This window comes from Peromyscus californicus, unplaced genomic scaffold (genome assembly GCF_007827085.1).
Source record: "Peromyscus californicus insignis strain IS unplaced genomic scaffold, ASM782708v3 Scaffold_16__1_contigs__length_79575227, whole genome shotgun sequence".
NCBI classification, from domain to species: domain Eukaryota; kingdom Metazoa; phylum Chordata; class Mammalia; order Rodentia; family Cricetidae; genus Peromyscus; species Peromyscus californicus.
The window spans coordinates 16,963-42,965 of record NW_026294458.1 but is presented as its reverse complement, the minus strand read 5'-3'; the positions used below and the strand labels follow the sequence as shown (position 1 = coordinate 42,965).

At 42.0% G+C, this 26,003-nt stretch overlaps 1 protein-coding gene across 1 annotated transcript in view; it reads left to right on the top strand.

Annotated features, from left to right (window-relative positions):
* LOC128111711 (monoacylglycerol lipase ABHD6-like) overlaps positions 1 to 2,168 on the top strand; it is a 29,003-nt gene extending 26,835 nt beyond the window's left edge. The window contains 1 exon segment of the mRNA XM_052739930.1: positions 1,036 to 2,168. Within this exon segment, the coding sequence (XP_052595890.1) occupies positions 1,036 to 1,086 (51 nt within the window). The 3' untranslated portion in view covers positions 1,087 to 2,168.
* Positions 2,169 to 26,003: the final 23,835 nt, after the last annotated feature.

Sequence of the window (26,003 nt, the reverse complement as noted above, 5' to 3'; positions counted from 1 at the left end):
ATGAAAAATGTGGTATATGTATATAACAGAATACCATTTAGCTGTAAAGAAAATTGAAACCATGCAGTAGATTAGTGGAACTAGAAAATATTATATTGAGTGAGATAACCAAGACCCACAAAAACAAATACCCCATGTTATTTCACACCTTTGGTTCCTAGCCCTCAATCTCCATATATGTGTATACAACAAAAACTGATTACAGAAAGGAGGTAACTAAAATGGGGCTATGACAAGGGGAACCCCTAAGAGGGAAATAGGAGGACACAGGTAATATGAAGGAGAAATGGGGAAAATGGGAGGGACTTTTAACTGGAGAAGAAAGAAGGAGGAAAATACAGAAGGAGAGGAAGAGGGAATGATGAATAACACTATGGATGGTTGAATGACACAGGGATTCAATATTTTAAATTATTTAAAGGGAGTTGGGGAGTTTTATATTATCTAAAGGGATGACCAAGAGAAAAAATAATATATTTGTATTTTAACTAAAAAGTTTTAAAAGTACCATTCAAAGCTGTTTATACAAGGAGATATGTAAATGTGGGTAAATTATGTTAGCTCTATCATCAGATCAAACTGAGTTTGAATGCAAGCACTGACACTTACTAATAAAGCTTAAACACACTGCCATGTAAAATAAATAAACTGCCTAGGAAAAACTGAAGGAGAAAGGAAAACACCAACTTGAACCTTATAAATAAGATTACCAAGCTTCCTTAGGGACTATGGGTTGACACAAGTATAAAGGAGACAGTAACAACCAGGAAGATTTGGGGCCCCACAACAACAACAATTCCACGTGGACAGTAATAACATCACTAAGCTGACAAACATCATCTACAGATCAGCTTTGAACTACAAAGTGCTCAGAGCAATTTTGAGAGAGCTAGCTGAGATGCTCCAGTCTCAAAGACTACCTGAATAAGGATTTGAGATAGACCCTGAACTTTGGCATTATACACAGACTGGATAACGAAGGATATAGTTACGTTTCCTAGAATTTGACAATTAACCTAAAATTTTCCTTTTCAGGATAAAGATACCTTCGCCCATACCCAGCAGGAAGCGATTTCAAGAATGTGACGCCCACATTCCCAAAGAGGTGGTGTGTGTGTGTGGGGGGGTTTGGTCTTTTAATGGGTCTTGGGTCTGGGATAATTTTCATTGATTGGGGGGGTTGGTTACAAGTTGTCAAGGGTTAGGAAAAGGGCTAAGCAAAGGAGATTAGATTTAAGGTTCTTATCTTAAAAAAAAGAAAGAAAGAAGGAAAGAAAAGAAAAATGTAAATACTTTACATTGGATTGGATCGTTTTATATTGTATACAAGTTATATACATTGAAATTGATATTGTTAGAAAATGCTATATGTATATTTCTAATTGTACCGTTCATTTAAAAATGTAATGCAATTTTCTGATCCTTGAATGTCGTTATTACCAACTATTAGGATATAAAAAAATGAAAGTTAGTAGTTAGACATTATAATAGAACTTGTAGTTATATTAGGTGTGTTTTAAAGATTGAGTACATATATTTTAGATAGACAGGTTATCTTCAGACCCTTCAGAGATCTACAGAATATGACATTTAAAATGTTTTAGTAACTTAGAAAACTTTTCTTTTTTGTTATGACTATGAGACATGCCGTCTCCTGGCAGTACCAATCTACTTCAGAGAAAATATGGGCATTGAAAAAACTGCAATTGGAGTTAACTTCCATTGTGGCAAAAGTTAGCCACTGGACAACAAAGTATCCTCAAATCAACTGCTGACAAACAGGACAGACAGGACACGAAACAAAGGACTACTGATTCTTGTCAAAACAAGTGTGGTTATGGACAATATGGCACCATCCCTGAAGTGGCCTTCCCAATCCGGGAAAAGTACAGTGCCCTTTTCTTCGAAGGCAGCTGAACAGGCAGTGGGCCGATGGCTTCTGATGTGCAATGGGACAGTGGCTGAAACAGTTATTCTTCAAGAGTAATTAAGCGCACGTCTCTCAACAGTAGAATGGCATTTAATAGAGGGATGTGGAGAAGAACGGGATGCTGAGATGAAGCCACATACACACATAGCCAAGAAGAATGGACAGCTGAATTCAAAAAAACATCAACAATTTCCAGAATTTAAAATCCTGAATCATGACATGACACTAGTGGAATTCAGGTGTTTCTGATATATAGACTGCTCTCACACCAATGTGAGATTGAACTGTTGACCTTGTGTACATCCTACTTCCCAAATACGCTAAGATACGCTAAGCCTATAGGCTGAAGATGATGCCCCGACACTGCGGAGAAACCTCAGATGATTGTCCAGGCAGCTGGCTGTTTCTGTCAACTCACAATTTTTTGGAAGTTGCTTGCATATGCTTCCTGTTTTTTTTTTGTTAGCTAATATTATTTCCTTCTTGGGTCTCTGAGAGAGTTGAAGATTAGTTAGTTATAGTTGAAGATTAATTAGGATAGAAAGTGAATTAGATACAATAGGGTAGATAATGGAATTATTTTCTCTGAATTTGTCAAATACAAATGAACTAGACATTGTTTAGGTATTTATTACTTGTATATATTGTATATAGTTATTGTACTTTTGTATATAGGTTTTCTTATGTTAATTATAAGCTTTTTCTTTTTTTCTTTTTATTAAAATAGAAAAAGGGAAATATGGTGATATTTTATTTGTATTAAAATGTTATTTGTATGTTAATAAATAAATTTGCCCGGGGGTCAGAGCTATTAGCAAGCCATAGGAAAGCAGGGCAGTGATGGCATACGCTGGTAATCCCAGCACTTGGTAGGCAGAGCTGGGTAAGTCTCTGTGTGTTCTGGGATACAGCCAGTATTGGATACACATGCCTTTAATCTTAATACCGATCATGGAAAACCTGGAGGTCTATACAGACAGGCTGTGATGAGGCGGTCATGTGGTTGGGTTTACAATCAATGAGAAGGCAGAACAGGAACTCTATATAAAGACTTTAACACACGGGAAGCTCTGGTTCGGAGAGGTAGGACCACCGCAGGAGGAAGGGTAAGGTTTTAGCTCTTAGCTCTGACCTCTTGGCTTTCTTCTTTGCATTGGTTCTGTGTTTCTTATTTAATAAGAAGGTTGGTTACATCTACACCCAGGGCCTTTTGCTTGCTAAGCAAGCGCTCTACCACTCAGCTAAATCCCCAAACCCAATCTGATATTTTTTCATCCCTCCTATTTCAAAGAGTGAATGGTGATGTCTCATACAACCCCCCGAGTATTCGCTTTTGACTCATATGGATCAAATGTGCATAATCCAATATTCTCCTTTCACTAACTCTGAACATATGAGACGGACAACAATGGAGAGAGGGTTTCAGTTTCCCATCACACACAACTTCACTGTGGGATTTGAGAGAGGGTTTCAATTTCCCATCACACACAACTTCACTGTGGGATTTGATACTGGTAGGTAAACGGTGCGATTCTGGCAGAGATTGGCTACACTGTTCCTGTAAGTATTATTTGGAATATGCCTTCATATATCTAATTGGTGTGCTTGTGAATTCTTTGAAAAACAGAGTCATTACGCCAAAAAGAAAAAAAAATTACCCACCTGTAAAGATGGTTAGTATAGTGATAGAAGGGGGGGGGACACCAATAAGCTATAATGTATAAATATCTTACATTTAAAGTAAATTTGCAATGAATCAAATTATAGTTCCCAAAATTAATTCATGGCAACAATTTTGAATGTCTGTATGGTATAAATACAAAAACCCATTCGTTATTAGTCAGTGTTTGGGGGTCTGAATAAGAATGTACATGTCACAACAACTCCATGCCAAATAACACTGTGTTTTAATTGTATAGATAGGAAAAGAAAACCTTATGAGGTTTGTAGTCGACCATTCATTTCCCTGACATGATGCTATTTGATGTGACATAACCAAGGTCCCAGTGGCCAGAGGCCAAATTGGTAGACTACTCTTATACTTTCAAAGTTAAAAACAGCGAGCAACAGAAAATCATCTAGTACATTTAGTTCTAGTGCACTAGGGTTTGGGGATACAGGTTACTTTAGGTATGAATCAGTAGTAATACTCTATTGTACAGATTTGTATAGTCATAGCATCTCTGTTTATCCCTCAAACTACTTTTGAATTCAGATTATATCTTGATAGAAAGAGATGGGGGGGAGTTGGTGAGATAGCTCAGAGGTTAAGGGCACTGGCTGTTGTTCCAGAGGTCCTGAGTTCAATTCTCAGCAACCAAATGGTGGCTCACAACCATCTATACTGAGATCTGGTTCCCACTTCTGGCCTGCTTATCATAGTTATACACAAGTTTCAATGGTTAAGAAACCTGGTATTTCACATAGCTGCATATAACCGGTGAGGGGACAATCCTAGGCAACGATTCGCATTACATTGTCACTTCAAGGCATACAGGACTTAAGTGAAATCATTTTCTGTGAACCATTGTTGATGTCTCTTCCGCTTTTGAAAAACAGTGATGGAACAAGAGAAAAATTTGCCTTTGCGTAACTAATTCTCTCTTCTCGGTTGTTTTCCTATAGAAAACTGATTTAAAAAAATCACAGGGTGTAGTGCTGCTGAGGTCATTCACTACCATGGGCCTGACATAAGCTTCAGCCTTGGCGGGTGTGGCTGCAGCCTGTTGCATTTCCAACCTGTAGATCTCATAACTTATGAACAGTCAGTCACTCGGTAAACACACAGCATTTTACTTGATCTATGTTGACCACAAAAGAAAAAAACCTAGCTGCCATTAACTGACCTCAGCCCTAGCCCCCTAGGCCTAGAGCAGAGTTAAAGCTGGAAACCTCTGTTGCATTAAACACTGAACAAATAAACACATATATAGAATTTCAACTTCCAGAATGTAAACATGACTTTTGTCTATGTAGATATCAAACATAGTCCCTGGAAGTTGTGATTGCATATCCAATGCAGATCAGTGAGACCGCTGCCATTAGCTACATGGATTTTATGACTAAAGTGAGAGTGATCCCTGATAATAGAGAAGAATCCTGTGGAAAAATAATTTTCTCTGGCAATGGTTCTACTGTAAACATGAAGGATGAATCATTCTTCTTGATGAACTCAGAAATGTTTTAAAATTTTGGTTTATATCCAGTAAATAACTGCCCATTTGGAGCCCAATGTTTCTTCTTTGTGAGTGGGTAAGCAACAAAAAAGGGGCAAAATGAATTTCTTGTTTTTCCTGATAATGATTTTCTGCATTGTAGAATTAGCACAGAAACATTTCATACAGTGGAAAATTTATCCAAGAAAGGTTAAAAGAGGCTAGAAAGGTGGCTCAGTGCTTAAGAGCACAGACTTCTCTTCCAGATGACCCAAATTTGGTTCCCAGCACCCACATCAATTGGCTCACAACTGCTTGGAACTCTAATTCCAGATCTGATGCCTCTTCTGGCTTCTATGGGCAACTGTACTCAGATGTACATTCTCATACACAGATGTATGTTCTATGTTTGTTTTTCAAAGTTGATTCTATTTGTTTTGTGTCTGTCTGTCTGTCTGCCTGCCTACCTAACTACCTACCTACTCTAAACACAGAACAGTAGCTTCTCTTCCCTCCAATTGACTGTCCTTGCTGGGAACAGACGCGAGTGCTATTTGCACTGTGTATGACTATGGGAGCACACTAGTGACCCTCCTTACCAGAAAACAACTCTTGCTGCTAGGACCAGAAACGGCATGTGATTCAACTCCGGTTATGAAGGGGAGAGAAACACTACCTCGCCTTACAAGAAACACACTCTGCTTTTGCAAAAGGAGCACTCTTCTACTCTACTGTGTTTCCGATAGGGCCACAACAGTAAGCTTGCTCAGAACCAAAGAACTGTGCTTCCCCAACAAAGGGCCATATCTACTTCAACTCTGCTTAGGAAACTGACAAGAACAGTAGGTTCTCTTCCCTCCAATACACTGCACTTGCTGGAAACAGACGCGAGTGCTATTTGCACTGTGTATGGCAATGGGAGCACACTAGTGACTCTCCTTACCAGCAAACAACTCTTTCTGCTAGGACCAGAAACTGCATGTCATTCAACTCCGTTTATGAAGGGGAAAGCAACACTAGCTCCACTTACAAGAAACACACTCTGATTTTGAGAAAGGAGCACTCTTCTACTCTACTGTGTTTCCTATAGGGCCAGAATAGTGAGCTTGCTCAGAAAGAAAAAAATTGCACTTCCTACACACACGGGCCATATCTAGTACAACTCTGCTTAGAAAACTGACAAGAACAGTAGCTTCTCTTGCCTTCAATAACTGTCCTTGATGGGAACAGGCGAGAGTTCTATTTGCACTGTGTATGGCAATTGGAACGCACAAGTGACTCTCCTTACCAGAAAACAACACTTGATGCTAGGACCAGAAACTGCATGTGATTCAACTCCGTTTATGAAGTTGAAAGCAAAACTAGCTCACCTTACAAGAAACACACTCTGCTTTTGAGACAGGAGAACTCTTCTACTCTACTGTGTTTCCTGTAAGGCCAGAACAATGACCGTGCTCAAAACAAAGGAACTGGGCTTCCTACACACACGGCCATATCTAGTTCAACTCTGCTTAGGAATCTGACAAGAACAGTAGCTAATCTTTCCTCCAATACACAATCCTTGCTGGAAACAGACGCGAGTGCTATGAGCTTTCATAAACGGAGTTGAATCACATGCAGTATCTGGTCCTAGCAGCAAGAGTTATTCTCTGGTAAGGGGAGTCACTATTGTGCTCAGTTGGCCACACAAAGTGCAAATATCACTAGCGACTGTTCCCAGCAAGTTCAGTTTATTGGACGCAAGAGAAACTACTGTTCTTGTCAGTTTCCTAAGCAGAGTTGAACTAGATATGGCCCTTGTGTGTAGGAAGCACAGTTCTTTGTTCTAAGCAAGCTGACTGTTCTGGCTCTACAGGAAACACAGTAGAGTAGAAGAGTGCTGCTTTCTCAAAAGGAGAGTGTGTTTCTTGTAAGGCGAGCTAGAGTTGAATTCCCATTGATAAACGGCGTTGAATCACATGCAGTTTCTAGTCCTAGCAGCAAGACTTGTTTTCTGGTAATGAGACACACAATTGTGCTCATCCAGTAAAAATAGAGCTAGATTTGAATTTCCTTTCATAAACGGAGTTGAATCACATGCAGTTTCTGGTCCTAGCAGCAAGAGTTCTTTTCTGGTAAGTAGAGTCACTATTGTGCTCCAATGGCCATACACAGTGCAAATAGCACTCGCGTCTGTTCCCAGCAAGTGCAGTGTATTGGAGGCAAGAGAAACTACTGTTCTTGTCAGTTACCGAAGCAGAGTTGAACTAGATATGGCCCTGGTGTGTAGGAAGCACAGTTCTTTACTTCTGAGCAAGCTGACTGTTCTGTCTCTATAGGAAACACAGTAGAGTAGAAGAGTGCTGCTTTCTCAAAAGCAGAGTGTGTTTCTTGTAAGGCGAGCTAGAGTAGAATTCCCATTGATAAACGGCGTTGAATCACATGCAGTTTCTGGTCCTAGCAGCAAGAGTTGTTTTCTGGTAAGGAGAGTCACTGTTGTGCTCAATTGGCCATACCCATTGCAAATAGCACTCGCGTCTGTTCTCAGCAAGTGCAGTGTATTGGACGCAAGAGAAACTTCTGTTCTTGTCAGTTTTCTAAGCAGAGTTGAAGTAGATATGGCCCGTGTGTGTAGGAAGCACAGTTCTTTAGTTTTGAGCCAGCTGACTCTTCTGGCTATATAGGAAAAACAGTAGAGTAGAAGAGTGCTGCTTTCTCAAAAGCAGAGTGTGTTTCTTGTAAGGCCAGCTAGAGTTGATTTCCGTTTCATAAACGGATTTGAATCACATTCAGATTCTTCTTCCTAGCAGCAAGAGTTGTTTTTTGGGAAGGAGAGACACTATTGTGCTCAATTGGCCATACACAGTGTAAATAGCCCTCGCGTCTGTTCGCAGCAAGTGCAGTGTATTGGACACAAGAGAAGCTACTGTTCTTGTCAGTTTCCTAAGCAGAGTTGAACTAGATATGGCCCTTGTGTGAAGGAAGCACAGTTCTTTGGTTCTGAGGAAGCTGACTGTTCTGGCTCTATAGGAAACACAGTAGAGTAGAAGAGTGCTGCTTTCTCAAAAGCAGAGTGTGTTTCTTGTAGGGCGAGCTATAGTTGAATTCCCTTTCATAAACTGAGATGAATCACATGCAGTTTCTGGTCCTAGCAGCAAGAGTTGTTTTCTGGTAAGGAGAGTCACTATTGTGCTCAATTGTGCATACACAGTGCAACTAGCACTCGCAAATGTTCTCAGCAAGTACAATGTATTTCACACAAGAGAAGCTACTGTTCATGTCAGTTTCCTAAAAGAATTGAACTAGATATGGCCCGTGTGTGTAGGAAGCACAGTTCTTTTGTTCTGAGCAAGCTGACTGTTCTGGCTCTCTAGGAAACAGAGTAGAGTAGAAGAGTGCTGCTGTCTCAAAAGCAGAGTGTGTTTCTTGTAAGGCGAGCTAGAGTTGAATTCGCTTTCACAAAAGGAGTTGAATCAATTGCAGTTTCTGGTCCTAGCAGCAAGAGTTGTTTTCTGGTAAGGAGAGTCACTATTGTGCTCAATTGACCATACACAGTGCAAATAGCACTCGCGAATGTTCTCAGCAAATACAATGTATTTCACACAAGAGAAGCTACTGTTCATGTCAGTTTCCTAAAAGAATTGAACTAGATATGGCCCGTGTGTGTAGGAAGCACAGTTCTTTGGTTCTGAGCAAGCTGACTGTTCTGGCTCTATAGGAAACACAGTAGAGTAGAAGAGTGCTGCTTTCTCAAAAGCAGAGTGTGTTTCTTGTAAGGCGAGCTAGAGCTGAATTCCCTTTCATAAACGGAGATGAATCACGTGCAGTTTCTAGTCCTAGCAGCAAGAGTTGTTTTCTGGGAAGGAGAGTCACTATTGTGCTCAATTTACCGTACACAGTGCAAATAGCACTCGCGTCTGTTCCCAGCAAGTGCAGTGTGTTGGACGCAAGAGAAACTACTGTTCTTGTCAGTTTCCGAAGCAGAGATGAACTAGATATGGCCCTTGTGTGTAGGAAGCACAGTTCTTTAGTTCTGAGCAAGCTGACTGTTCTGGCTCTATAGGAAGCTCAGTAGAGTAGAAGAGTTCTGCTTTCTCAAAAGCAGAGTATATTTCTTGTAAGGCCAGTTAGAGTTGATTTCCCTTTCATAAACAGAGTTGAATCACATGCAGATTCTTCTTCCTAGCAGCAAGAGTTGTTTTTTGGTAAAGAGAGACACTATTGTGCTCAATTGGCCATACACAGTGTAAATAGCCCTCGCCTCTATTCCCAGCAAGTGCAGTGTATTGGACGCAAGAGAAGCTACTGTTCTTGTCAGTTTCCTAAGCAGAGTTGAACTAGATATGGCCCGTGTGTGTAGGAAGCACAGTTCTTTTGTTCTGAGCAAGCTGACTGTTCTTTCTCTATAGGAAAAACAGTAGAGTGGAAGAGTGCTGCTTTCTCAAAAGCAGAGTGTGTTTCTTGTAAGGCGAGCTAGAGTTGAATTTTCTTTCATAAACGGAGTTGAATCACATGCAGTTTCTGGTCCTAGCAGCAAGAGTTCTTTTCTGGTAAGGAGAGTCACTATTGTGCTCCAAAGGCCATACACAGTGCAAATAGCACTAGCGTCTGTTCCCACCAAGTGTATTGTATTGGAAGCAAGAGAAATTAGTGTTCTTGTCAGTTTCCTAAGCAGAGATGAACTAGATATGGCCCTTGTGTGTCGAAAGCACAGTTCTTTAATTCTGAGTAAGCTGACTGTTCTGGCTCTATAGGAAGCTCAGTAGAGTAGAAGAGTGCTGCTTCTCAAAAGCAGAGTATATTTCTTGTAAGGCCAGCTAGAGTTGATTTCCGTTTCATAAACGGAGTTGAATCACCTGCAGATTCTTCTTCCTAGCAGCAAGAGTTGTTTTTTGGTAAGGAGAGACACTATTGTGCTCATATGGCCATACACAGTGTAAATAGCCCTCGCGTCTGTTCCCAGCAAGTGCAGTGTATTGGACGCAAGAGAAGCTACTGTTCTTGTCAGTTTCCTAAGCAGAGTTGAACTAGATATGGCCTGTGTGTGTAGGAAGCACAGTTCTTTGGTTCTGAGCAAGCTGACTGTTCTGGCTCTAAAGGAAACACAGTAGAGTAGAAGAGTGCTGTTTTCTCAAAAGCAGAGTGTGTTTCTTGTAAGGCGAGCTAGAGTTCAATTCGCTTTCATAAAAGGAGTTGAATCACATGCAGTTTCTGGTCCTAGCACGAAGAGTTGTTTTCTGTTAAGGAGAGTCACTATTGTGCTCAATAGGCCATACACAGTGCAAAGAGCACTCGAGTCTGTTCCCAGCAAGTGCAGTGAATTAGACGCAAGAGAAGCTACTGTTCTTCTCAGTTTCCTAAGCAGAGTTGAACTAGATATGGCCCGTGTGTGTGGGAAGCACAGTTCTTTTGTTCTGAGCCAGCTGACTCTTCTGGCTCTATAGGAAGCTCAGTAGAGTAGAAGAGTGCTGCTTTCTCAAAAGCAGAGTGTGTTTCTTTTAAGGCGAGCTAGAGTTGAATTCCCTTTCCTAAAGGAGTTGATTCACATGCAGTTTCTGGTCCTAGCAGCAAGACTTGTTTTCTGGTAATGAGAGTCACAATTGTGCTCCTAAAGTGAAAATAGAGCTAGAGTTGAATTTCCTTTCATAAACGGAGTTGAATCACATGCAGTTTCTGGTCCTAAAAGCAAGAGTTGTTATCTGGTAAGGAGAGTCACTATTGTGCTCCAATGGCCATACACAGTGCAAATAGCACTCGCGTCTGTTCCCACCAAGTGTATTGTATTGGACGCAAGAGAAATTAGTGTTCTTGTCAGTTTCCTAAGCAGAGATGAACTAGATATGGCCCTTGTGTGTAGGAAGCACAGTTCTTTAGTTCTGAGCAAGCTGACTGTTCTGGCTCTATAGGAAGCTCAGTAGAGTAGAAGAGTGCTGCTTTCTCAAAAGCAGAGTATATTTCTAGTAAGGCCATCTAAAGTTGATTTCCGTTTCATAAACGGAGTTGAATCACCTGAAGATTCTTCTTCCTAGCAGCACGATTTGTTTTTTGGTGAGGAGAGACACTATTGTGCTCAATTGGCCATACACAGTTTAAATAGCCCTCGCGTCTGTTCCCAGCAAGTGCAGTGTATTGGACGCAAGAGAAGCTACTGTTCTTGTCAGTTTCCTAAGCAGAGTTGAACTAGATATGGCCCGTGTGTGTAGGAAGCACAGTTCTTTTGTTCTGAGCAAGCTGACTGTTCTTTCTCTATAGGAAAGAGAGTAGAGTAGAAGAGTGCTGCTTTCTCAAAAGCAGAGTGTGTTTCTTGAAAGGCAAGCTAGAGTTGATTTCCCTTTCATAAACGGAGTTGAATCACATGCAGTTTCTGGTCCTAGCAGCAAGAGTTGTTTTCTGGTAAGGAGAGTCACTATTGTGCTCAATTGGCCATACACAGTGCAAATAGCACTCGCGTCTGCTCCCAGGAAGTGCAGTGTATTGGACAAAAAAGAAGGTACTGTTCTTATCAGTTTCCTAAGCAGAGTTGAACTAGATATGGCCCGTGTCTGTAGGAAGCACAGTTCTTTTGTTCTGGGAAAGCTGACTGTTCTTTCTCTATTGGAAATACAGTAGAGTAGAAGAGTGCTGTTTTCTGAAAAGCAGAGTGTGTTTCTTGTAACGCGAGCTAGAGTTCAACTCGCTTTCATAAAAGGAGTTGAATCAATTGCAGTTTCTGGTATAAGCAGCAAGAGTTGTTTTCAGGTAAGGAGAGTCTCTATTGTGATCAATTGTCCATACACAGTGCAACTAGCACTCGCGAATGTTCTCAGCAAATACAATGTATTTCACACAAGAGAAGCTACTGTTCTTGTCAGTTTCCTAAAAGAATTGAACTAGATATGGCCCGTGTGTGTAGGAAGCACAGTTCTTTGGTTCTGAGCAAGCTGACTGTTCTGGCTGTATAGGAAACACAGTAGAGTAGAAGAGTGCTGCTTTCTCAAAAGCAGAGTGTGTTTCTTTTAAGGCGAGCTAGAGTTGAATTCCCTTTCATAAACGGAGATGAATCACGTGCAGTTTCTGGTCCTAGCAGCAAGAGTTGTTTTCTGGGAAGGAGAGTCACTATTGTGCTCAATTTACCGTACACTGTGCAAATAGCACTCGCGTCTGTTCCCAGCAAGTGCAGTGTATTGGACGCAAGAGAAACTACTGTTCTTGTCAGTTTCCTAAGCAGAGATGAACTAGATATGGCCCTTGTGTGTAGGAAGCACAGTTCTTTAGTTCTGAGCAAGCTGACTATTCTGGCCCTATAGGAAGCTCAGTAGAGTAGAAGAGTGCTGCTTTCTCAAAAGCAGAGTATATTTCTTGTAAGGCCAGCTAGAGTTGATTTCCCTTTCATAAACAGAGTTGAATCACATGCAGATTCTTCTTCCTAGCAGCAAGAGTTGTTTTTTGGTAAAGAGAGACACTATTGTGCTCAATTGGCCATACACAGTGTAAATAGCCCTGGCCTCTATTCCCAGCAAGTGCAGTGTATTGGACGCAAGAGAAGCTACTGTTCTTGTCAGTTTCCTAAGCAGAGTTGAACTAGATATGGCCCGTGTGTGTAGGAAGCACAGTTCTTTTCTTCTGAGCAAGCTGACTGTTCTTTCTCTATAGGAAACAGAGTAGAGTAGAAGAGTGCTACTTCCTCAAAAGCAGAGTGTGTTTCTTGTAAGGGAAGCTAGAGTTGATTTCCCATTCATAAACGGAGTTGAATCACATGCAGTTTCTGGTCCTAGCACGAAGAGTTGTTTTCTGTTAAGGAGAGTCACTATTGTGCTCAATTGGCCATACACAGTGCAAATAGCACTCGCGTCGGCTCCCAGCAAGTGCAGTGTATTGGACGCAAGAGAAGCTACTGTTCTTCTCACTTTCCTAAGCAGAGTTGAACTAGATATGGCCCGTGTCTGTAGGAAGCACAGCTCTTTTGTTCTGAGCAAGCTGACTGTTCTTTCTCAATTTGAAACACAGTAGAGTAGAAGAGTGCTGTTTTCTCAAAAGCAGAGTGTGTTTCTTGTAAGGCGAACTAGAGTTCAATTCGCTTTCATAAAAGGAGTTGAATCAATTGCAGTTTCTGGTCCTAGCAGCAAGAGTTGTTTTCTGGTAAGGAGAGTCACTATTGTGCTCAATTGGCCATACACAGTGCAAATACCACTCGCGTCTGTTCCCAGCAATTGCAGTGCATTTGAGGCAAGAGAAGCTACTGTTCTTGTCAGTTTCCTAAGCAGAGTTGAACTAGATATGGCCCGTGTGTGTAGGAAGCACAGTTCTTTGGTTCTGAGCAAGCTGACTGTTCTGGCTCTATAGGAAACACAGTAGAGTAGAAGAGTGCTGCTTTCTCAAAAGCAGAGTGTGTTTCTTGTAAGGCGAGCTAGAGTTGAATTCCCTTTCCAAAAGGAGTTGAATCACATGCAGTCTGGTCCTAAAAGCAAGAGTTGTTATCTGGTAAGGAGAGTCAATATTGTGCTCAATAGGCCATACACAGTGCAAAGAGCACTCGAGTCTGTTCCCAGCAAGTGCAGTGTATTGGACGCAAGAGAAGATACTGTTCTTCTCAGTTTCCTAAGGAGAGTTGAACTAGATATGGCCCGTGTGTGTCGGAAGCACAGTTCTTTTGTTCTGAGCCAGCTGACTCTTCTGGCTCTATAGAAGCTCAGTAGAGTAGAAGAGTGCTGCTTTCTCAAAAGCAGAGTGTGTTTCTTTTAAGGCGAGCTAGAGTTGAATTCCCTTTCCTAAAGGAGATGAATCACATGCAGTTTTTGGTCCTAGCAGCAAGACTTGTTTTCTGGTAATGAGAGTCACAATTGTGCTCCTAAAGTGAAAACAGAGCTAGAGTTGAATTTCCTTTCATAAACGGAGTTGAATCACATGCAGTTTCTGGTCCTAGCAGCAAGAGTTCTTTTCTGGTAAGGAGAGTCACTACTGTGCTCCAAAGGCCATACACAGTGCAAATAGCACTCGCGTCTGTTCCCAGCAAGTGTATTGTATTGGACGCAAGAGAAATTAGTGTTCTTGTCAGTTTTCTAAGCAGAGTTGAACTAGTTATGGCCCTTGTGTGTAGGAAGCACAGTTCTTTGGTTCTGAGCAAGCTGACTGTTCTGGCTCTATAGGAAACACAGTAGAGTAGAAGAGTGCTGCTTTCTCAAAAGCAGAGTGTGTTTCTTGAAAGGCAAACTAGAGTTGATTTCCCTTTCATAAACGGAGCTGAATCACATGCTGTTTCTGGTCCTAGCAGTAAGAGTTGTTTTCTGGTAAGGAGAGTCACTATTGTGCTCAATTGGTCATACACAGTGCCAATAGCACTCTCGTCTGCTCCCAGCAAGTGCATTGTATTGGACAAAAAAGAAGCTACAGTTCTTGTCAGTTTCCTAAGCAGAGTTGAACTAGATATGGCCCGTGTGTGTAGGAAGCACAGTTCTTTTGTTCTGAGCAAGCTGACTGTTCTTTCTCTATTGGAAACACAGTAGAGTAGAAGAGTGCTGTTTTCTCAAAAGCAGAGTGTGTTTCTTGTAAGGCGAGCTAGAGTTCAATTCGCTTTCATAAAAGGAGTTGAATCACATGCAGTTTCTGGTCCTAGCAGCAAGAGTTGTTTTCTGGTAAGGAGAGTCACTATTGTGCTCAATTGGTCATACACAGTGCAAATAGCACTCGCGTCTGTTCCCAGCAAGTGCAGTGTATTGGACGCAAGAGAAACTACTGTTCTTGTCAGTTTTCTAAGCAGAGTTGAACTAGATATGGCGCGAGTGTGGAAGAAGCACAGTTCTTTGGTTCTGAGCAAGCTGACTGTTCTGGCTCTACAGGAAACACAGTAGAGTAGAAGAGTGCTGCTTTCTCAAACGCAGAGTGTGTTTCTTGTAAGGCAAGCTAGAGTTGAAATCTCTTTCAATAAGGGAGTTGAATCACATGCAGTTTCTGGTCCTAAAAGCAAGAGTTGTTTTCTGGTAAGGAGAGTCTCTATTGTGCTCAATTGGCCATACACAGTGCAAATAGCACTCGCGAATGTTCCCAGCAAGTTCAATGTATTTCACACAAGAGAAGCTACTGTTCATGTCAGTTTCCTAAAAGAATTGAACTAGATATGGCCCGTGTTTGTAGGAAGCACAGTTCTTTTGTTCTGAGCAAGCTGACTGTTCTGTCTCTATAGGAAAAACAGTAGAGTAGAAGAGTGCTGCTCTCTCAAAAGCAGAGTGTGTTTCTTGTAAGGCAAGCTAGAGTTGATTTCCCTTTCATAAACGGAGTTGAACCACATGCGGTTTCTGGTCCTAGCAGCAAGAGTTGTTTTCAGGTAAGGGGAATCACTACTGTGCTCAATTGGCCATACACAGTGCAAATAGCACTCGATTCTGTTCTCACCAAGTGTAGTGTATTGGATGCAAGAGAAACTACTATTCTTGTCAGTTTCCTAAGCAGAGTTGAAGTAGATATGGCCCTTTTGTGTAGGAAGCACAGTTCTTTGGTTCTGAGCAAGTTGACTGTTCTGGCTCTATAGGAAACACAGTAGAGAAGAAGAGTGCTGCTTTCTCTAAAGCAGAGTGTGTTTCTTGTAAGGCGAGCTAGAGTTGATTTCCCTTTCATAAATGGAGTTGAATCACATGCAGTTTCTGGTGCTAGCAGCAAAAGTTGTTCTCTTGTAAGGAGAGTCACTATTGTGCTTATCCAGGGCAAATAGAGCTAGAGTTGAATTTCCTTTCATAAACGGAGTTGAATCACATGCAGTTTCTGGTCCTAGCAGCAAGAGTTGTTTTCTGGTAAGGAGATTCACTATTGTGCTCAATTGGCCATACACAGTGCAAATAGCACTCGCGACTGCTCCCAGCAAGTGCAGTGTATTGGACGCAAGAGAAACTACTGTTCTTGTCAGTTTCCTACGCAGAGTTGACTTAGATATGGCCCTTGTGTGTAGGAAGCACATTTCTTTAGTTCTGAGCAAGCTGACTGTTCTGGCTATATAGGAAACAGTAGAGTAGAAGAGTGCTGCTTTCTCAAAAGCAGAGTATGTTTCTTGTAAGGCGAGCTAGAGTTGAATTCCCTTTCATAAACGGAGTTGAATAACATGCAGTTTCTGGTCCTAGCAGCAAGAGTTGTTTTCTAGTAAGGAGACTCACTATTGTGCTCAATAGGACATAAACAGTGCAAATAGCACACCTGTCTGTTCCCTGCAAGGGCATTGTATTGGACGCAAGAGAAGCGACTGTTGTTTTCAGTTTCCTAAGCAGAGTAGAACTAGATATGACCCGTGTGTGTAGGAAGCACAGTTTTTTGGTTCTGAGCAAGCTGACTGTTCTGGCTCTATAGGAAACACAGTAGAGTAGAAGAGTGCTGCTTCCTCAAAAGCAGAGTGAGTTTCTTGTAAGGCGAGCTAGAGTTGAATATCCTTTCATAAACGGAGTTGAATCACTTGCAGTTTCTTTCTGATCCTAGCAGCAAGAGTTGTTTTCTAGTAAGGATAGTCACTATTGTGCTCAATAGGCAATAAACAGTGCAAATAGCTCTCCTGTCTGTTCCCAGCAAGTGCAGTGTATTGGACACAAGAGAAGCTACTGTTCTTGTCAGTTTCCTAAGCAGAGTTGAACTAGATATGGCCCGTGTTTGTAGGAAGCACAGTTCTTTGGTTCTGAGCAAGCTGACTGTTCTGGGTCTATAGGAAACACAGTAGAGTAGAAGAGTGCTGCTTTCTCAAAAGCAGAGTGTGTTTCTTGTAGGGCGAGCTAGATTTGAATTCCCTTTCATAAACGGAGTTGAATCACATGCAGTTTCGGGTCCTAGCAGCAAGAATTGTTTTCTAGTAAGGAGAGTCACTATTGTGCTCAATAGGCGATAAACAGTGCAAATAGCACTCGTGTCCGTTCCCAGCAAGGGCAGTGTATTAGACGCAAGAGAAGCGACTGTTCTTTTCAGTTTCCTAAGCAGAGTTGAACTAGATATGACTCGTGTGTGTAGGAAGCACAGTTCTTTGGTTCTGAGCAAGCTGACTGTTCTGGCTCTCTAGGAAACACAGTAGAGTAGAAGAGTGCTGCTTTCTCAAAAGCAGAGTGTGTTTCTTGTAGGCCAGTTAGATTTGAATTCCCTGTCATAAACGGAGTTGAATCACATGCAGTTTCGGGTCCTAGCAGCAAGAATTGTTTTCTAGAAAGGAGAGTCACTATTGTGCTCAATAGGCCATAAACAGTGCAAATAGCACTCGTGTCTGTTCCCAGCAAGGGCAGCGTATTGGACGCAAGATAAGCGAGTGTTCTTTTCAGTTTCCTAAGCAGAGTTGAACTGGATATGACCCGTGTGTGTAGGAAGCACAGTTTTTTGATTCTGAGCAAGCTGACTGTTCTGGCTCTATAGGAAACACAGTAGAGTAGAAGAGTGCTGCTTTCTCAAAAGCAGCGTGTGTTTCATGTAAGGCGAGCTAGAGTTGAAATCTCTTTCAATAACGGAGTTGAATCACATGCAGTTTCTGGTCCTTAAAGCAAGAGTTGTTTTCTGGTAAGGAGAGTCTCTATTGTGCTCAATTGGACATACACAGTGCAAATAGCACTCGCGAATGTTCCCAGCAAGTACAATGTATTTCACACAAGAGAAGCTACAATTCATGTCAGTTTCCTAAAAGAATTTAACTAGATATGGCCCGTGTGTGTAGGAAGCACAGTTCTTTGGTTCTGAGCAAGCTGACTGTTCTGTTTCTATAGGAAACACAGTAGAGTAGAAGAGTGCTGCTTTCTCAAAAGCAGAGTGTATTTCTTGTAAGGCAAGCTAGAGTTGATTTCCCTTTCATAAACGGAGTTGAACCACATGGTGTTTCTGGTCCTAGCAGCAAGAGTTGTTTTCTGGTAAGGGGAGTCACTATTGTGCTCATTTAGCCATACCCAGTGCAAATAGCACTCGCGTCTGTTCCCAGGAAGTGCAGTGTATTGGACGCAAGAGAAACTAATGTTCTTGTCAGTTTCCTAAGCAGAGTTGAACTAGTTATGACCCTTGTGTGTAGGAAGCACAGTTCTTTGGTTCTGAGCAAGCTGAGTGTTCTGGCTCTATAGGAAACACAGTAGAGTAGAAGAGTGCTGTTTTCTCAAAAGCAGAGTGAGTTTCTTGTAAGGCGAGCTAGAGTTGAATTCCCTTTCATAAACGGAGTTGAATCACATGCAGTTTCTGGTCCTAGCAGCAAGAGTTGTTTTCAGGTAAGGGGAATCACTACTGTGCTCAATTGGCCATACACAGTGCAAATAGCACACGATTCTGTTCTCAGCAAGTACAGTGTATTGGACGCAAGAGAAACTACTATTCTTGTCAGTTTCCTAAGCAGAGTTGAAGTAGATATGGCCCTTTTCTGTAGGAAGCACAGTTCTTTGGTTCTGAGCAAGTTGACTGTTCTGGCTCTATAGGAATCCCAGTAGAGAAGAAGAGTGCTGCTTTCTCTAAAGCAGAGTGTGTTTCTTGTAAGGCGATCTAGAGTTGATTTCCCTTTCATAAACGGAGTTGAATCACATGCAGTTTCTGGTCCTAGCAGCAAAAGTTGTTTTCTGGTAAGGAGTGTCACTATTGTGCTCATCCAGGGCAAATAGAGCTAGAGTTGAATTCCCTTTCATAAATGGAGTTGAATCACATGCAGTTTCTGGTCCTAGCAGCAAAAGTTGTTTTCTGGTAAGGAGTGTCACTATTGTGCAACCCAGGGCAAATAGAGCTAGAGTTGAATTCCCTTTCATAAATGGAGTTGAATCACATGGAGTTTCTGGTCCTAGCAGCAAGTGTTGTTTTCTGGTAAGTGGAGTCACTATTGTGCTCATTTGGCCATACCCAGTGCAAATAGCACTCGCGTCTGTTCCCAGCAAGTGCAGTGTATTGGACGCAAGAGAAACTAGTGTTCTTTTCAGTTTCCTAAGCAGAGTTGAACTAGTTATGGCCATTGTGTGTAGGAAGCACAGTTCTTTGGTTCTGAGCAAGCTGACTGTTCTGGCTCTATAGGAAACACAGTAGAGTAGAAGAGTGCTGTTTCTCAAAAGCAGAGTGAGTTTATTGTAAGGCGAGCTACAGTTGAATTCCCTTTCATAAACGGAGTTGAATCACATGCAGTTTCTGGTCCTAGCAGCAAGAGTTGTTTTCTGGTAAGGAGAGTCACTATTGTGCTCAATTGGCCATACACAGTGCAAATAGCACTCGCGTCTGCTCCAAACAAGTGCAGTGTATTGGACGCAAGAGAAATTACTGTTCTTGTCAGTTTCCTATGCAGAGTTGACTTAGATATGGCCCTTGTGTGTAGGAAGCAAAGTTCTTTAGTTCAGAGCAAGCTGACTGTTCTGGCTATATAGGAAACAGTAGAGTAGAAGAGTGCTGCTTTCTCAAAAGCAGAGTGTGTTTCTTGTAAGGCGAGCTAGAGTTGAATTCCCTTTCATAAACGGAGTTGAATCACATGCAGTTTCTCTTCCAAGCAGCAAGAGTTGTTTTCTAGTAAGGAGAGTCACTATTGTGGTCAATAGGCCATAAACAGTGCAAATAGCACTCCTGTCTGTTCCCAGCAAGGGCATTGTATTGGAAGCAAGAGAAGCGACTGTTCTTTTCAGTTTCCTAAGCAGAGTTGAACTAGATATGACCCGTGTGTGTAGGAAGCACAGTTTTTTGGTTCTGAGCAAGCTGACTCTTCTGGCTCTATAGGAAACACAGTAGAGTAGAAGTGTGCTGATTTCTCAAAAGCAGAGTGTGTTTCTTGTAAGCCGAGCTAGAGTTTCATAAACGGAGTTGAATCACATGCAGTTTCTGGTCCTAGCAGCAAGAGTTGTTTTCTGGTAAGGAGATTCACTATTGTGATCAATTGGCCATACAGTGCAAATAGCACTCGCGTCTGCTCCCAGCAAGTGCAGTGTATTGGACGCAAGAGGAACTACTATTCTTGTCAGTTTCCTAAGCAGAGTTGAAGTAGATATGGCCCCTTTGTGTAGGAAGCACAGTTCTTTGGTTCTGAGCAAGTTGACTGTTTTGGCTCTATAGGAATCACAGTAGAGAAGAAGAGTGCTGCTTTCTCAAAAGCAGAGTGTGTTTCTTGTAAGGCGAGCTAGAGTTGATTTCCCTTTCATAAATGGAGTTGAATCACATGCAGTTTGTGGTCCTAGCAGCAAAAAATGTTTTCTGGTAAGGATTGTCACTATTGTGCTCATCCAGGCAAATAGAGCTAGAGTTGAATTCCCTTTCATAAATGGAGTTGAATCACATGCAGTTTCTGGTCCTAGCAGCAAAAGTTGTTTTCTGGTAAGGAGTGTCACTATTGTGCTCATCCATGGCAAATAGAGCTAGAGTTGAATTCCCTTTCATAAACGGAGTTGAATCACATGGAGTTTCTGGACCTAGCAGCAAGAGTTGTTTTCTGGTAAGGGGAGTCACTATTGTGCTCATTTGGCCATACCCAGTGCAAATAGCACTCACGTCTGTTCCCAGCAAGTGCAGTGTATTTTACGCAAGAGAAACTAATGTTCTTTTCAGTTTCCTAAGCAGAGTTGAACTTGTTATGGCCCTTGTGTGTAGGAAGCACAGTTCTTTGGTTCTGAGCAAGCTGTCAGTTCTGGCTCTATAGGAAACACAGTAGAGTAGAAGAGTGCTGCTTTCTCAAAAGCAGAGTGAATTTCTTGTAAGGCGAGCTAGAGCTGAATTCCCTTTCATAAACGGAGTTGAATCACATGCAGTTTCTTTCTGGTCCTAACAGCAAGAGTTGTATTCAGGTAAGGGGAATCACTACTGTGCTCAATTGGCCATACACAGTGTAAATAGCTCTAGCGTCTGTTCCCAGCAAGTGCAGTGTATTGGACACAAGAGAAGCTACTGTTCTTGTCAGTTTCCTAAGCAGAGATGAACTAGATATGGCCCGTGTGTGTAGGAAGCACAGTTCTTTGGTTCTGAGCAAGCTGACTGTTCTGGCTCTCTAGGAAACACAGTAGAGTAGAAGAGTGCTGCTTTCTCAAAAGCAGAGTGTGTTTCTTGTAGGGCGAGCTAGATTTGAATTGCCTTTAATAAACGGAGTTGAATCACATCCAGTTTCGGGTCCTAGCAGCAAGAATTGTTTTCTAGTAAGGAGAGTCACTATTGTGCTCAATATGCCATAAACAGTGGAAATAGCACTCATGTCTGTTCCCAGCAAGGGCAGTGTATTGGACGCAAGAGAAGCGACTGTTCTTTTCAGTTTCCTAAGCAGAGTTGAACTGGATATTACCCGTGTGTGTAGGAAGCACAGTTTTGTGGTTCTGAGCAAGCGGACTGTTCTGGCTCTATAGGAAACACAGTAGAGTACAAGAGTACTGCTTTCTCAAAAGCAGCGTGTGTTTCATGTAAGGCGAGCTAGAGTTGAAATCTCTTTCAATAAGGGAGTTGAATCACATGCAGTTTCTGGTCCTAAAAGCAAGAGTTGTTTTCTGGTAAGGGGAGTCACTATTGTGCTCATTTAGCCATACCAAGTGCAAATAGCACTCGCGTCTTTTCCCAGCAAGTGCAGTGTATTGGACGGAAGAGAAACTAATGTTCTTGTCAGTTTCCTAAGCATAGTTGAACTAGTTATGGCCCTTGTGTGTTGGAAGCGCAGTTCTTTGGTTCTGAGCAAGCTGACTGTTTTGGCTCTATAGGAAACACAGTAGAGTAGAAGAGTGGTGCTTTCTCAAATGCAGAGTGACTTTCTTGTAAGGCGAGCTAGAGTTGAATTCCCTTTCATAAACGGAGTTGAATCACATGCAGTTTCTGGTCCTAGCAGCAAGAGTTGTTTTCCAATAAGGGGAATCACTACTGTGCTCAATTGGCCATACACAGTGCAAATAGCACTCGATTCTGTTCTCAGCAAGTGCAGTGTATTGGACGCAAGAGAAACTACTATTCTTGTCAGATTACTAAGCAGAGTTGAAGTAGATATGGCCCTTTTGTGTAGGAAGCACAGTTCTTTGGTTCTGAGCATGTTGACTGTTCTGGCTCTATAGGAATCACAGTAGAGAAGAAGAGTGCTGCTTTCTCAAAAGTAGAGTGTGTTTCTTGTAAGGCGAGCTGGAGTTGAATTCCCTTTCATAAATGGATTTGAATCACATGCAGTTTCTGGTCCTAGCAGCAAAAGTTGTTTTCTGGCAAGGAGTGTCACTATTGTGCTCATCTAGGGCAAATAGAACTACAGTTGAATTCCCTTTCATAAATGGAGTTGAATCACATGCAGTTTCTTTCTGGTCCTATCAGCAAGAGTTGTTTTCAGGTAAGGGAATCACTACTGTGCTCAATTGGCCATACACAGTGTAAATAGCTCTCGCGTCTGTTCCCAGCAAGTGCAGTGTATTGGACACAAGAGAAGCTACTGTTCTTGTCAGTTTCCTAAGCAGAGTTGAACTAGATATGGCCCGTGTGTGTAGGAAGCACAGTTCTTTGGTTCTGAGCAAGCTGACTGTTCTGGCTCTCTAGGAAACACAGTAGAGTAGAAGAGTGCTGCTTTCTCAAAAGCAGAGTGTGTTTCTTGTAGGGCGAGTTAGAGTTGCATTCCCTTTCATAAACGGAGTTGAATAACATGCAGTTTCGGGTCCTAGCAGCAAGAATTGTTTTCTAGTAAGGAGAGTCACTATTGTGCTCAATAGGCGATAAACAGTGCAAATAGCACTCGTGTCTGTTCCCAGCAAGGGCAGTGTATTGGACGCAAGAGAAGCGACTGTTCTTTTCAGTTTCCTAAGAAGAGTTGAACTGGATATGACCCGTGTGTGTAGGAAGCACAGTTCTTTGGTTCTGAGCAAGCTGACTGTGGTGGCTCTATAGGAAACACAGTAGAGTAGAAGAGTGCTGCTTTCTCAAAAGCAGAGTGTGTTTCTTGTAGGGCGAGCTAGATTTGAATTCCCTTTCATAAACGGAGTTGAATCACATGCATTTTCGGGTCCTAGCAGCAAGAATTGTTCTCTAGTAAGGAGATTCACTATTGTGCTCAATCTGCCATAAACAGTGCAAATAGCACTCGTGTCTGTTCCCAGCAAGGGCAGTGTATTGCACGCAAGAGAAGCGACTGTTCTTTTCAGTTTCCTAAGCAGAGTTGAACTGGATATGACCCGTGTGTGTAGGAAGTACAGTTTTTTGGTTCTGAGCAAGCTGACTGTTCTGGCTCTATAGGAAACACAGTATTGTAGAAGAGTGCTGCTTTCTCAAAAGCAGCGTGTGTTTCATGTAAGGCGAGCTAGAGTTGAAATCTCTTTCAATAAGGGAGTTGAATCACATGCAGTTTCTGGTCCTAAAAGCATGAGTTGTTTTCTGGTAAGGAGAGTCTCTATTGTGCTCAATTGTCCATACACAGTGCAAATAGCACTCGCGAATATTCCCAGCAAGTACAATGTATTTCACACAAGAGAAGCTACTGTTCATGTCAGTTTCCTAAAAGAATTGAACTAGATATGGCCCGTGTGTGTAGGAAGCACAGTTCTTTGATTCTGAGCAAGCTGACTGTTCTGGCTCTATAGGAAACACAGTAGAGTAGAAGAGTGCTGCTTTCTCAAAAGCAGAGTGTGTTTCTTGTAAGGCAAACTAGAGTTGATTTCCCTTTCATAAACGGAGTTGAATCACATGCAGTTTCTGGTCCTAGCAGCAAAAGTTGTTTTCAGGTAAGGGGAATCACTACTGTGCTCAATTGGCCATACACAGTGCAAATAGCACACGATTCTGTTCTCAGCAAGTACAGTGTATTGGACGCAAGAGAAACTACTATTCTTGTCAGTTTCCTAAGCAGAGTTGAAGTAGATATGGCCCTTTTGATTAATAAGCACAGTTCTTTGCTTCTGAGCAAGTTGACTGTTCTGGCTCTATAGGAATCCCAGTAGAGAAGAAGAGTGCTGCTTTCTCTAAAGCAGAGTGTGTTTCTTGTAAGGCGATCTAGAGTTGATTTCCCTTTCATAAACGGAGTTGAATCACATGCAGTTTCTGGTCCTAGCAGCAAAAGTTGTTTTCTGGTAAGGAGTGTCACTATTGTGCTCATCCAGGGCAAATAGAGCTAGAGTTGAATTCCCTTTCATAAATGGAGTTGAATCACATGCAGTTTCTGGTCCTAGCAGCAAAAGTTGTTTTCTGGTAAGGAGTGTCACTATTGTGCAACCCAGGGCAAATAGAGCTAGAGTTGAATTCCCTTTCATAAATGGAGTTGAATCACATGGAGTTTCTGGTCCTAGCAGCAAGTGTTGTTTTCTGGTAAGTGGAGTCACTATTGTGCTCATTTGGCCATACCCAGTGCAAATAGCACTCGCGTCTGTTCCCAGCAAGTGCAGTGTATTGGACGCAAGAGAAACTAGTGTTCTTTTCAGTTTCCTAAGCAGAGTTGAACTAGTTATGGCCATTGTGTGTAGGAAGCACAGTTCTTTGGTTCTGAGCAAGCTGACTGTTCTGGCTCTATAGGAAACACAGTAGAGTAGAAGAGTGCTGTTTCTCAAAAGCAGAGTGAGTTTCTTGTAAGGCGAGCTACAGTTGAATTCCCTTTCATAAACGGAGTTGAATCACATGCAGTTTCTGGTCCTAGCAGCAAGAGTTGTTTTCTGGTAAGGAGAGTCACTATTGTGCTCAATTGGCCATACACAGTGCAAATAGCACTCGCGTCTGCTCCAAACAAGTGCAGTGTATTGGACGCAAGAGAAATTACTGTTCTTGTCAGTTTCCTATGCAGAGTTGACTTAGATATGGCCCTTGTGTGTAGGAAGCAAAGTTCTTTAGTTCAGAGCAAGCTGACTGTTCTGGCTATATAGGAAACAGTAGAGTAGAAGAGTGCTGCTTTCTCAAAAGCAGAGTGTGTTTCTTGTAAGGCGAGCTAGAGTTGAATTCCCTTTCATAAACGGAGTTGAATCACATGCATTTTCTCTTCCTAGCAGCATGAGTTTTTTTCTAGTAAGGAGAGTCACTATTGTGGTCAATAGGCCATAAACAGTGCAAATAGCACTCCTGTCTGTTCCCAGCAAGGGCATGTATTGGACGCAAGAGAAGCGACTGTTCTTTTCAGTTTCCTAAGCAGAGTTGAACTAGATATGACCCGTGTGTGTAGGAAGCACAGTTTTTTGGTTCTGAGCAAGCTGACTCTTCTGGCTCTATAGGAAACACAGTAGAGTAGAAGTGTGCTGATTTCTCAAAAGCAGAGTGTGTTTCTTGTAAGCCGAGCTAGAGTTTCATAAACGGAGTTGAATCACATGCAGTTTCTGGTCCTAGCAGCAAGAGTTGTTTTCTGGTAAGGAGATTCACTATTGTGATCAATTGGCCATACAGTGCAAATAGCACTCGCGTCTGCTCCCAGCAAGTGCAGTGTATTGGACGCAAGAGGAACTACTATTCTTGTCAGTTTCCTAAGCAGAGTTGAAGTAGATATGGCCCCTTTGTGTAGGAAGCACAGTTCTTTGGTTCTGAGCAAGTTGACTGTTTTGGCTCTATAGGAATCACAGTAGAGAAGAAGAGTGCTGCTTTCTCAAAAGCAGAGTGTGTTTCTTGTAAGGCGAGCTAGAGTTGATTTCCCTTTCATAAATGGAGTTGAATCACATGCAGTTTGTGGTCCTAGCAGCAAAAGATGTTTTCTGGTAAGGAGTGTCACTATTGTGCTCATCCAGGCAAATAGAGCTAGAGTTGAATTCCCTTTCATAAATGGAGTTGAATCACATGCAGTTTCTGGTCCTAGCAGCAAAAGTTGTTTTCTGGTAAGGAGTGTCACTATTGTGCTCATCCATGGCAAATAGAGCTAGAGTTGAATTCCCTTTCATAAACGGAGTTGAATCACATGGAGTTTCTGGACCTAGCAGCAAGAGTTGTTTTCTGGTAAGGGGAGTCACTATTGTGCTCATTTGGCCATACCCAGTGCAAATAGCACTCACGTCTGTTCCCAGCAAGTGCAGTGTATTTTACGCAAGAGAAACTAATGTTCTTTTCAGTTTCCTAAGCAGAGTTGAACTTGTTATGGCCCTTGTGTGTAGGAAGCACAGTTCTTTGGT